The 12680-nt window shown below is 37.4% G+C and overlaps 1 protein-coding gene across 11 annotated transcripts in view; it reads right to left on the bottom strand.

The window, feature by feature from the left end:
- Positions 1-12680, bottom strand: part of CDK14 (cyclin dependent kinase 14) — a 631911-nt gene that overhangs the window by 423842 nt on the left and 195389 nt on the right. For all 11 annotated transcript variants that reach the window (XR_014815748.1, XR_014815749.1, XM_021102363.2 and 8 more), the window contains one exon: positions 9249-9328. Coding sequence is in view for 9 of the 11 variants with exons in the window: in XM_021102363.2 (XP_020958022.1) it covers positions 9249-9328 (80 nt within the window). In the remaining 2 variants the exon portion in view is untranslated. The remainder of the gene's footprint in view (positions 1-9248; positions 9329-12680) is intronic.

Here is a 12680-nt window from a genome sequence, read left to right as displayed (position 1 = left end):
CATCAAAAGATTAAATGAGTTCGTGTACTTGGAAGTGCCAAGTAAGGTCCCCAAAGGATGTACAACTGACATACTAGCTTGCACACCACATAAACAACTTTCGCATAAATATCAGACCTAAATTTAACATGTTGAGACTGAACTTGCTATCTTTCCCTTCCTACCCCATCCCATGGTTCTTTTCCTATTATTGGCTTTACTATCTACCCAATTACTCAAGTCGAAATCCTGGAAGTCACTCTAATATTCCACTTCCTTCAAGCTCCATGCCCAGCAAACACCAAACCCAATCAGCTGTCCCTGTGAAGTGCCTCCCAAACACATTCATCACTAATCTCTCCTTACTGCCATCACCTTTTTCTAGGCTCTCATTGTTTTTTGCCCTTAAGTACTTCCATGCCTTTTAGTCCCTCTACACTAGCTGCAAGACCTGAACTGAAAAATAGGGGGATTCCATAAAAATCTGCATGTTGAAGGGTGAGACTCCCTGGCAATTTCTGGCTCCTGCTTGATCCCCATGTGGGCAGAAAACTTAAATCCTCTGGGCAGGAAATAAAATAATCTTTTTCTGCAAATATTTAAGCCTCTTCCCAAGAAAAGACTCCACAAACTGACATCTGAGAGGGTGTCAGGGAAAAAAAAAAAAAAAAAAAAAAAACCCTACTACCTCACTCCCATCACCCTACAATGAAAGCCACCAACTAACATTGCAGGCAGCTGAAGGATGCTTCTGGTAAGAGAACAAAACAAGCATGCAAGAAAAAGGAAGGGAGGGAGAGAAACAATACATAAGAAAATTGAAAGGAACTTATCCTCAGAGAAATGAGATGTTAACGCTTTGTGTTCTTTTGGGAGTTTTCCTTGAGTTTACAATCCGAATATTCTCCTGAATGTTTATTCTTATTAATGCAATTTTATTTCTAAGAAATCTTCATTGTTCCTCCATTGTTTCTATTTTATGGCCTCGGGGTTACATTTAATGGATGTACTATCCCAACAATCCTGTGAGGTTAGTAGTATTTTCATCCTTCTTTTACAGATGAGGAAACTGAGGCCCAAAGTGTTTAAGAAGCTTGCTCATATTAGAAATCCAAAATGTATCCCTAGAAGTCTAATAGAATGAACAATTGTGGGGGCATGGGGGAGAGATATCAACTGAGGACTAAACAAGGAAAAAGATTCAATTTCTGGAAAAGAGTGAAAAGAGGAAGAGAGACAAGCTGAATAAAACACATGGGACTATTCAGACATGAAAAAGGATATATTTCAAATGATGAGTTCCATACTGTACAGCTCACTATTACGGGGTTCTTCTTCTACACGCCTACTACTTTCCTGTAGCTACACTGCTGAACCTATTTTTCTGTTCCTGTTATCGGCCCTCCCTTTTCCTATTATGGAAGCTGCCCTCTTATCTTTATCAAATAATGTGCCTTCGTGTTTCTAAGTAGGCTTTTCCCATACATTCCACACCCTCCGATCTATCTTTTTTGCTTACCTTAAATTAATGGCAATAAGGCAATCTTCCACGTAAAACAAAAATGCAGCAAAAGTTTAAATTAAGAGATTGGAATAAAAATATACACAGTGCTATATATAAAATAGATAGCCAACAAGGAACTATGGTAGTACAGCTCTAGGAGCTACATTCAATATCTTCTAATAATCTATAATGGAAGACAATGTAAAAAAAAGTATATCTATATCTACATATCTGTGTGTGTGTGTATATATATATATATATATATATATATATATATATATATATATATGCATAACTGAATCACTTTACTGTGCAGCTGAAACTGGCTGTGACCTGCAGCTGTAGCTCTGATTCGACCCCTAGGTTGGGAACCTCCCATAAGCTGCAAGTGCAGCCCTAAAGAGCAAAAAAAAAAAAAATTTGGTGATGATATCATATAAGGATTTTAAATTAAAACATAACAGCTGGCCTCAGCACAGCTGCTTAATTTCTCTAAGCTACCATCAAAGACAGAATGAGTTTCAAAGCACCTGGACCTGAATTAAGCCATTAAGCTCTCTAGTTCTTTGAGATAAAATTCAAAGTCCATCTTTGGACAATAATCTTAGGTAAGGCTAGAGTTGCTTACAAGTGTTTTCCACTTTAGGTGAAAATTATGTGTTAAAATCTAAATTCCCAGGTAAGCCTCTAAGTGGCAAGCAGCCACTTGAAAACTACTCTACTATGCACAGTGCCTTCCTACTTTGAGATATTCCTGCTAATGGCATTTTGTGAAAGAGGAAATTGACCAAAACAGCAGAAAAGAGGCAAATCAAATTAAAGTGCTTCCATTGATGTCACTCCCTCATCAATGTGAAAATGTAAAAATGAACAGATCCCAAGCATCTACCACCCCCACATTAAGGGGGGGGGGTCTACCACTAGATACACAGAGGAGGTATAATGTACAGATTTCTGGAATTAATAATTGCAAAAGAGAGTGAGCAATGGTGATAGCTTTTGCTTCCATGCATAAATAGCAGAAAAATAAGACTATGAAAAGCAAGAATGAAAAAGGAAAGAGAGGAACAAATAACCAAAACTGGCCCAGAGATTAGTTCCTCTTCTTACGACACGGTCACTTATCTCCATCAAAAAGCATTCAGACATCAGATTTTACTAGGAAAACCCTAAAATTCTCCACTCAAAGGAAAATACAATGTCATATGGTGATCAGTTCCTCCAGGTCTCAAAAATTCTTATACTGTTGGAGTTCCTGTCATGGCACAGCGGAAATGAATAAGACTAGGAACCATGAGGGTGTGGATTCAATCCCTGGCCTCACTCAGTGGGTTAAAGATCCAGCGTTGCTATGAGCTGTGGTGTAGGTCGCAGACACCGCTCGGATCTGGCGTTGCTGTGGCTGTGGTGTAGGCCGGCAGCAACAGCTCCGATTAGACCCTTAGCCTGGGAACCTCCATATGCAGCAGGTGCGGCCTTAAAAAGACAAAAGACAAGTAAAAACAAACAAACGAACAAAAAAGACCTTAAAACAAAACATTCTTACACTCTTCATCTTCAGAGGATTCAAACTCTGAGTTTAAAGATTCCCTGGGAAATCAAAATCACAATCAGGGAGATGGTTCCTGAGAGACAGCATGAACCAACACCTGTGTTCTACAAATAGGATTACTGGAGCTCAACGTCATGAGGTGACATCCTGGACTGAATTTTGTCCCCCAGAACACCTACACTGAAATCCTAACCTCAGCACCTCAGGATATGGTGGTATCTGAAATAGAATTTTTTAGAAGTAATTAAGTTAAAGTGAGGCCATGAGAGTAGACACTAATCCAATAAGACTGGTGTCCTTTTAGGAAAAAGAAATTTGGACAAAGGCACCGGAGGGAGATGATGTGAAGACAACAGGGAGAAGAGAACCCTCTCTAAGCCGAGAAAGGCTTGAAACAAATCCTTCCCTCATGCCCATCAGAAGAAGGGCCCTGACCCCTTGACCCATGACCTCTAGCATCCAGAGCCATGAGAAAATACACTGCTGTTCTTGAGCCACTCACTCTGCAGTACTATGTTAGGGCAGCCCCAGCAAACTAGCATGGTGATGACAAACAAAGTCAGGCTCAAAACTCAGTGTTCCAGACTAAGATGAGGCTTTTCACCTCACTATACTGACCTGCAATTTAACTCCCTGTTTTCATTCAAAAGTTCTCTCTGATAAAAATCTTACCATTTGTGCAGCTCATTAAAGACCATGTTAAACAGATACCACTTACGATGACTTCTTGCGAGCTACACTCCCACATCACCAATAAGACATTTTCATATAGATGCCTCCTGAACTCACAATGTCTAAAACCCAAACCAACTACCCTACAAAGTTAGTATGAACACTGTTTTATACTCTAAGAAAGTCTAGGTACAATATTCAAGTTCTTGGACAAGCCATCTAATGTCTCTGAGTCTCAACTCCATATTTACAATGTGAATTCTACAAACAATATAAATTCTACACCCCCCCAAAAAAAACCTTCCAAGGGCTAATGTGAAAGTTCAATTGGAAAACAGCCCTTTCAAACTGTAAAGTGTTAGAAGCAATTCTCCATGCAATCACAAACTATTTCTCTCTCTGGTACCACTATTTTACTCATTCAAGCTCAAAATCATTGTTTCCCTCTCAAGCCGTTTATAACCAACAATTCACTTAGGTCTGGCATGTCTTTCTCCACAAAATCACTTTTTGTCACTGCTTTCTTTTTTGTAAATTTTTATTGAAATAGAGGTGATGTACAATGTTGTTTTCAGCTGTACAGTAAAGTGATTCAGTTATGCACAGATACAGAGATATAAATATAGAAATACCTTTTTTTTTTTTTTTTTGGTCTTTTTGCCTTTTCTAGGGCCGCTCCCACGGCATATGGAGGTTCCCAGGCTAGGGATCTAATTCGAGCTGTAGCCGCTGGCCTACACCAGAGCCACAGCAAAGTGGGATCCAAGCCACATTTGCGACCTACACCACAGCTCATGGCAACGCCGGATCCTTAACCCACTGAGCAAGGCCAGGGATCGAACCCACAACCTCATGGTTCCTGGTCGGATTTGTTAACCACTGTGCCACTATGGGAACTCCCCAGAAATACCTTTTTTTTTAATATCATCTCTATTACAGGATATTACAAGATATTGAGTGTAGTTTCTGGTGCTATACTACAGTAGTTCCTTGTTGGTTATCTATTTTATATATAGCACTGTGTATATCTTTATTCCAATCTCCTAATTTATCCTCCCCCCCTTCCCCTTTGGTAACCATATGTTTGTTTTCTATGTCTATGAGTCACTGCTTTTTTTTTTCCATTTTTAAAGTTTTATTGAAGTGTAGTTGATTTACAATGTTGTGATAATTTCTGCTGTACAACAAAATGATTCAGTTATACATGTAAACACACTCATACTTCTTCAGATTCTTTTCCCACATAGATTATCACAGACTATTGGGTAGAGTTCTCTGTGCTATACAGCAGGTCCCCGTTGGCCAATCATTCCATATACCTCAGTGTGCATAGGGAGTTGCTGCTTTCTAATAAACTTGGATCTTCACAATTTCAAATCTGCACAGTTTTGAATGATTCATCAGTTTCCTCCTTATCTAATCTATATCATATCCTAATATCAGATTTACCTTCCTAAAACACTCAACTCTAAAATCTTTGGAGGCTCTCTAATCCACAAAACAAGTCCCACCTACAGAGGCCTGCATTCTATAACACAACCACAGCTCAGGGCCAGTTCCTAAGCTTATCTCAAGGTTTATCATGTGCCCAAAGGGCCTTGCCTCATATACAATATGAACAGACAGATTATCAAAAACTTTAATATGACCCCACTTGCTTCTTTCATTGAGCTTCCGCTGATGGACCCAACTGTCAAAACTGGATTCTCTAATTTCATTAGGAACTTTCTCTTAACCTTGAACCTGGGCCAATACCATCAGGAAGGTTAGGCTGGTTAATTCCAGTGCACACTCCACATGCTAGAGAGCATGCCTACTGCCCAGTTTCATTTTCCTCCTGCTTCTCTCTTGTCGCAGCAACTCTCTGCCCCTCTCCTACTCCCTAACATCAAATCAACAGCACTCTTAACCTTGCCTCCCTCCACAAATCAATGAGAACCCATGGTTCCATCTCAGCCAGTCGTTTCGAAGCCCATCAGACCAAATACCATCTTTACATAACAAGTATTGTATAAAGATGCCTTTACTACTCTGAAATGGCAACCACAGATAATAGGATCCTTACATACTTATACTTATCATTTCAAATAATAATATGTAAATTTCAAATATATATCTATATGTACCTAAAATGCAAAAGAGAAATAAAAAGCAATTTGTAGTAAAATCATGTATTTAAATATACAGTCAGGTACGACTATACTGGAAAACATACAGAAGAGTGGTACTCACATCTGTACACAGCATCAGCATGAATACAACCACTGAAAATGCAGACTGACCAAGAGTGTTATATTAATGAATTAAATAACGTAAGAAGTATTGGCACTAGGTATATAATTTTCCAATAAGATGAACAAATTTTAGTAAAGTTTTAAACAAAACAAAATATAATTTTCCTTTGATCTACACTGTAATTATATTCCTGGAAAATTCAGTATGTATTAAATGTGTGCAGACCATACTTTGTGTTTATATGTGAAATAGGTGGGTTACAGCCTAAGACAAATATAAACAGGTTTCCACCTGCATGAATGCCCAGCAGGAGATATAAAAGGCTTATGGGATATGCATTAAAGCAGAGGGTGGAAAACTTTGTAAAAGGGCCAGACAGTATACACTTTAGGTGACAAACACCCTGGCACAACCCCTTAATTTTAATAAAGCAGCAGTAGACAATACATAAATACATAGGAATGCTATATTCAAATAAAACTTTACTTACAAACCCAGAAGTGGGCCTCAGATCATAATTCCCTTCCTCTGTATTAGAGTACTCCACATATTGCAGGATGCCCAGCTCCTATCCACTAAATGCCACTTTATACTATCCAATTATTGTGATGACACTAACACCTCCCATGGAGCAATAACCACCCCACCCTCCAACACCCACCTAAGGAGAACTCCTAACCTAAATACTCGTATTCACTGCACTTAGCAAAGGCATTGGACTTCCTGGTCTTAGCTCCTTGTCTAAACCCATCTGGAATGCAATTTCTTCCCAGTCTGCTCTTTAATGCTTATCTCTCTATGCCTAATTCAAGACCCAGCTGAAATCTTACCTCCCTTGACTTAATGGAGAAATTTCTTTAGGACTTACACTTTTTAGAAATGATCTGGCATTGATATGCCTCCTTATATTACTCCTAAACTTATTATCCGTATATTCTATTTCTCACCTCAAGGCAAATTCCTCGAGGGCAGAGACTGTGTCTAACACTCTGTCATATTTATGACTCTAGCTCAATGATTTTCCTTAAGTCATTCAATAAATACTACCATGTTAGATGTTGAGGATATAACAGTAAATAAGTTCAGGTTCCTGATCTCACTAAGAGTATATACTAGTAGAGAGGAGTGAAAATAATTGATTTCAGATCTCAATAAAAAACTGTAAGGCAATAAACAGGGTGGTAACATGGCTAGTAAAGAAGAGAAAGATGATGGTCAACTATGATTTTAGATAACATGCTCAAAAACTCTGAAAAGAGGACATCTGAATTGACACCTGGCATATAAGAAGAGCCAGGTCAAAGAATTTCAGCCACAGGGAAGAGCAGGCGTAAAGCCGCTGACACAGGAAATCTTGTGGCATGTTTGAGGGAAAACCTGTCAGACAGTACTTAAAAGTGAGGCTGTTAAATAAGCATGATTTAAAACTTAAAAACATGATTAGGTTTTTTTTAAATATTATTTTTGTTATAGAACAGAGAAGGGACAACAGGCAGGTAAGAAAAGAACAGAGTACAATTAAGAAGCTTTTGCAGAAGTCCAAGCAAGAACTAATGATACCCTGGACCAAGGGGGGCAGTAAAGAGAAAGTAAGTGAACAGGTATGAGATATTGTTTGAAGAAGTGACTTAAAGGATTCATTCATGAGCCAGATTTGGAGTGATGGATCACCTGGTGCTGCCATTACTAATATGGGGAGAAAATGATTTATGTCGGGGGCAACTATGAGCTCCATTTGGATGTAAATTTGAGATGAGTTATACAGTCATTTTTTTTAATACTTGTTCTTGATAATTGTGTTCTTTGTGGTGTTTTTAAATTTTTTTTAAATTGAGGTATAATTAGTTAACTTACATTGTTGTGTTAGTTTTAAGTGTACAGCAAAGTGGTATATTTTCTCATTCAGGTTCTTTTCCATTATAGGTAATGATAAGATATTAAGTATAATTCCCTGTGCTATATGTCCCTGTTGTTTACCTATTTTAGATATAGTAGTGTATATATGTTAATCCTAAAGTCCTAACTTATCTCTCCCCTGACTCTGCCCACCAATATCTCCTTTGGTAACCATAAGTTTGTTTTCTGTCTGTGAGTGTATTTCTGCTTTGTAAATAAGTTCATTTGTATCTACAATGACTGATACTTGAAAGCTGAACCAGCCTTGCATTCCTGAAATAAGCCTCACTCAGCAGTGATATATTGTTCTTTTTATGTATTAGTGGATTCAAGAGGAAATGCCAGGTGGACAGAAGGATATGTGAGGATGGAAACAAAGTCAAGGCCTTGGCAAAAGGGAGTCATGTGTAGGTCATCACCTTATAATTGCTATTTAACTCATGAAATGAATAAAATCACGTGGGAAGGAGTGCTAATTCAAGAAGCCCTTCCCTGTCCTGAAAACCCATACAGTTTTAGGAGACAACACAAGAGAAAGAAAAAAAGCTTTCTTCTTGGAAAATCTGATATCATAAAAGAAAAGTTTGAAATAAGTACAATCTGCTAAAAGGCTGGATAAAATAAGACAAGTATCTACCTGATTTGAAAATAAGATCATTGATAAACCTTATAAGAACATTTTCAGCTAAACAGGGATGATAGAAACAAAACAGAAGTGGTATGAAAAGGAGAATGAAAGGTAAGAAAGAGAAAACAAAGTAGACTTCTCCAAAGTAAGTCATGATAGTTGTGGGAAACAAATCAGACCAGTGACAGACTAGATTTAGTTCAATGCCTTAATAATACTACTTCACTCTTATTTAGAAAAAAATGACAAAATAGGACAAAATATAACAAAACACATGAATGACTGAAATATATAAAGAGCACCTATAAATCAATAAAAAGAACCCAATAGGAAATAAACTAAATAGGAACAAAGGCATCAAGAAAGAAGAAATACAAAAGACAAAATAGCATGATTCCCCACATTTTGAGAACTTTCCTTAACAGTCATAACTATAGAGTAATTCTAGGTGATTATGTGCCTTGGAGTTCTGCAAACAAAAATCAGACAGATACAATTCCTTAGGCAGTTAGTAACAGAGTCAACATCAACACACAGCAGTTTTCTTCCCCACACCTGAGTATACAGCAGGATAGTTTTATTTTATCTAACACGGTTTGATAAGATTGTAAGAGGTACTGATTTTTTTAAGAGGTACCGATTTTTAAATTTCGGTTTACACATTTCAATTAGAAATACAAGCATATGGTTTAGAAATACAGCATATTCAGAGGTGTATAAAATTTAAATAGCTCAGGCATCATGCAAACACAAAAGCAAAGATAACAAGAGAAAATGCTTACCTTCCCTGATAGCTGTAAAAGGGGTACCTTCTTCTTCTTGCAGCCTGATCACCTTCAGGGCTACCAACTTCCCATTTACCCTGGAGAAACAAAAGAAAAGATGAGATGCAAATCCATGAAAATATGTTCCCATTAACAATTACGTCTTCCTCACAATTTATATTTTATGCATTTTTGCATTGAAAATGCCAGAGACTCAATTATGGCACCACAAGATTAATTTCAGTAAGGCTGGAAATCCCATATCATCATCATAAATATTCACACTTTAAATATTCATACTTTAAATATTCACACTTGCATAGTCCAAGATTTAACTGAAGTTTTCTGTGATTCACTCTAGTTCTTTCCAAAATGAAACTAGTGCTTCACAAAAACACCATGTTCAATCAATTATTCAGAGATTAATTAAAAATCAAGCAGTGAAAACAACACTCTCCCTCTGTTTCTCCAGTAACTCCTTTGTTTCTTTTGATGAAACATCTCCATCTTCAGTCTTAAGTTGAGGTCATTCAATCTCCAAGGACAGAAACTTGACACTCAGTCTTTCTTTACTCTTTCCCCTCTTTCTCTGTCTCTCTCTGTCTCTGTCTCTCTTTCTAACATCACCCATTCCTCCCTTTTCACTCTTTTCTTTACCACAGTCCCAAAAATTATATTTGATCTGATCATGTTTTATAATGCAGTATCATCAAAATAAAAGTTAATATTTTACTATTACAAATTAAACAAGACCTATCCAAAGCAGAGGGTTCTTCTAGACACATTCTAAATATGTTTTGACTCTAATTAAAAGTAAGGATGCATGATGCAGAAAACTTTTTATCCAATCAATTCTGTTAATAAAATAAAGTCATGATTATCTCTATTGGTCTTCCAGTTAAATGCTCTACTTTCTACCTTGACTAGGCTTACCAGTATACTTTCTTAATGAAAATAGGTAAAACAAGTACACATTAAAAATCTAAAAGCTATGGAGTTCCCGTCATGGTGCAGTGGTTAACGAATCTCACTAGGAATCATGAGGCTGCGGGTTCAATCCCTGGCCTCGCTCACTAGGTTAAGGATCCAGCATTGCCGTGAGCTGTGGTGGAGGCCGGCAGCTACAGCTCTGATTCAACCCCTAGCCTGAGAACCTCCATATGCCATGGGAGCGGCCCTAGAAAAGGCAAAAAGACAAAAAAAAAAAATCTAAAAGCTCTAAGAAAGTACTGAATGAAAAGTAAATCTCCCTGCCACACCCTCCCTCAGCAACCCAGCTTTTATCCTCTGAGGCCACACCTAACACTGTTCATATATACTACACACATACACACACACACACACACACGCACACACACACACACGACAGTATGCCATACAGAGTACAGTGTATATTATTTTTATCACTTAATGTATTTTAGTGACTTCTTTATAAATTCACAGAAAATTGTCTTGCTTTTGAAAAACCACACGGTCTTTCCATGAGGGTAGTATACTTAATTTAACCCCAGTCCTCTATTGGTAGGCATATAGTATATTCCCAATTTTTTGTCACTAAAACAATGATACCACCAATATTTGTGGACATGATTTCATCTATGTAAAAATTTATGTCTGTAAGACAAATTCCTAAAGGTAGAACTGCAAGATCAAAACACATATGTACTTCTAAATTCTAAATCTGATGAACACAGACATTATCCTCCATAGAGGCCGTACCAATTTACACTATCAATAGCAAATAGAAACTCTTGTTCCTTCTTTACCTATATATACAATGTCATCAAGCATTGATTTTGCCCATCTGATAGAAAAATAATGGTTTCTTGCTGCAATTTAAATTGCAACCAAAACTCATTAGAGGTTATGGGAGTCAGCAAAGAAGAACTCATGTGGTGCAGAAAATCCAGTGCCTAAGTCTGAAACAAAGGATTTGAATACCTTTCTTTTTTTTAAGAACTGCATCCAACTGGTCTGTTTTTGATCAAAAAACCTGCCACAGACACAAAACTGGAAGGGTCCGGGGGTTTATCACAGTCCAGCCATCCCAGTGACACCCCTCATCAAGCCGACTTGAAATACATTATTGGTTATAGGAATCAAAGGGCATCTGATTATAAGATTCCAGATGTGCCATCTCCTCAAGGTGAGGAGTTGTGTTTATTTTCCCCTGTGTTTCTGCTTGGAGGACAGGCCTGCTGCTTTGCTGCTCTGCAACTCTCCTGAGTACATCACCTTGATTTTGTCTAATCTTGATTATGCTCTAGGTACCCAGCTGCAAGCAAAAAATTAATATTCACATGGGGTTCAACTGGAGACTGCACCTTGAGCTCTTCACTTGGTCATTTACAACTGAGGGAGGCCTCTGGAAGGGCTGGAGGCTGGGATGCAGGCAGTGAGACATCTGTACAGATTTTCTCAGCCCGGCTGAGCTCATCACTGGCTCCCTGAAGAGGCAGGAACTGATTACAAAAACTGCTTGGAATTTTCCCTTCATTCCCAGATACTCTCCCCTCACCCATTAAACACACACACACACACACACACACACACACACACACACACAGAGTCTTCTTCCCGCATTGCTTTTCCAGTTCCCTTGAGATCATTAACTTACATACACCATGAATTGAATTCTGGAATACAGGGAATTTGTGGGTTTGGAAGGTTATATGCGTAAAACACACTCTCAGACTGTTAAACTATGTAGTGTAATGTACTGAAAGGAGATGAGCCGTTCATTGAGCCAACATTCACATCTTTAAATGCAACTAGATAAGAGACGCCTTAAAGCCGTCTCATAGACTGAGTAATGTGCATTATGTTTGTGGCGCAAAAAATTTTTGAACATATTTATTATGATAAACTGCACAAAAGAACAAGATCCAGGTTAATGGAATTCTAATTATGAAGCATAACTCTCCATGAATTAAACCTCCAACTATTAATTTATTACAGTTATGATAATCACAGCAGTAAAAGACATTATTTTATTTATGACATCACATGAAACTAAAAAATTCCTTAAAATTTATACTAGATTATTAGCTCCAAGAGCAAAGGAACTTTTCCTATTTTGTTAACTGTTACGTATCCAATGCCTAGACTTGTCTGGCACAGAGTAGACTCTCAAAATATTTTACTGGGTGACTATTAATAATGTTAATATATTGATATTTCTTTCTTTATACCTGCAAGGTAAGTTAAGAGTCAAAGGATCAAAATTTTGATAAAGGATCAAAATTATTACTTTCAAAAATGTCAAATATCAAATCTATAAATAGATTTCAATATCTTCTTTCATGTTTAGTTTAAATATTTTCTTTATTAAAATTAAAGGTGCAATCTCTTTGTTTTTGTTTTTCATATATAATGATTTTTATTTTTTTCCATTATAGTTGGTTTATGGTGTTCTGTCAATTTTCTACTGCACAGCATGGTGACCCAGTT

The sequence above is a fragment of the Sus scrofa genome, chromosome 9 (assembly GCF_054392235.1).
Source record: "Sus scrofa isolate SSC_HxYL_T2T_F1_AM1 chromosome 9, Sscrofa_HxYL_maternal_Yorkshire_Landrace_v2.0, whole genome shotgun sequence".
NCBI classification, from domain to species: domain Eukaryota; kingdom Metazoa; phylum Chordata; class Mammalia; order Artiodactyla; family Suidae; genus Sus; species Sus scrofa.
Note: the sequence above shows the minus strand (reverse complement) of the source record. Positions and strands in the feature narration are given on the sequence as shown.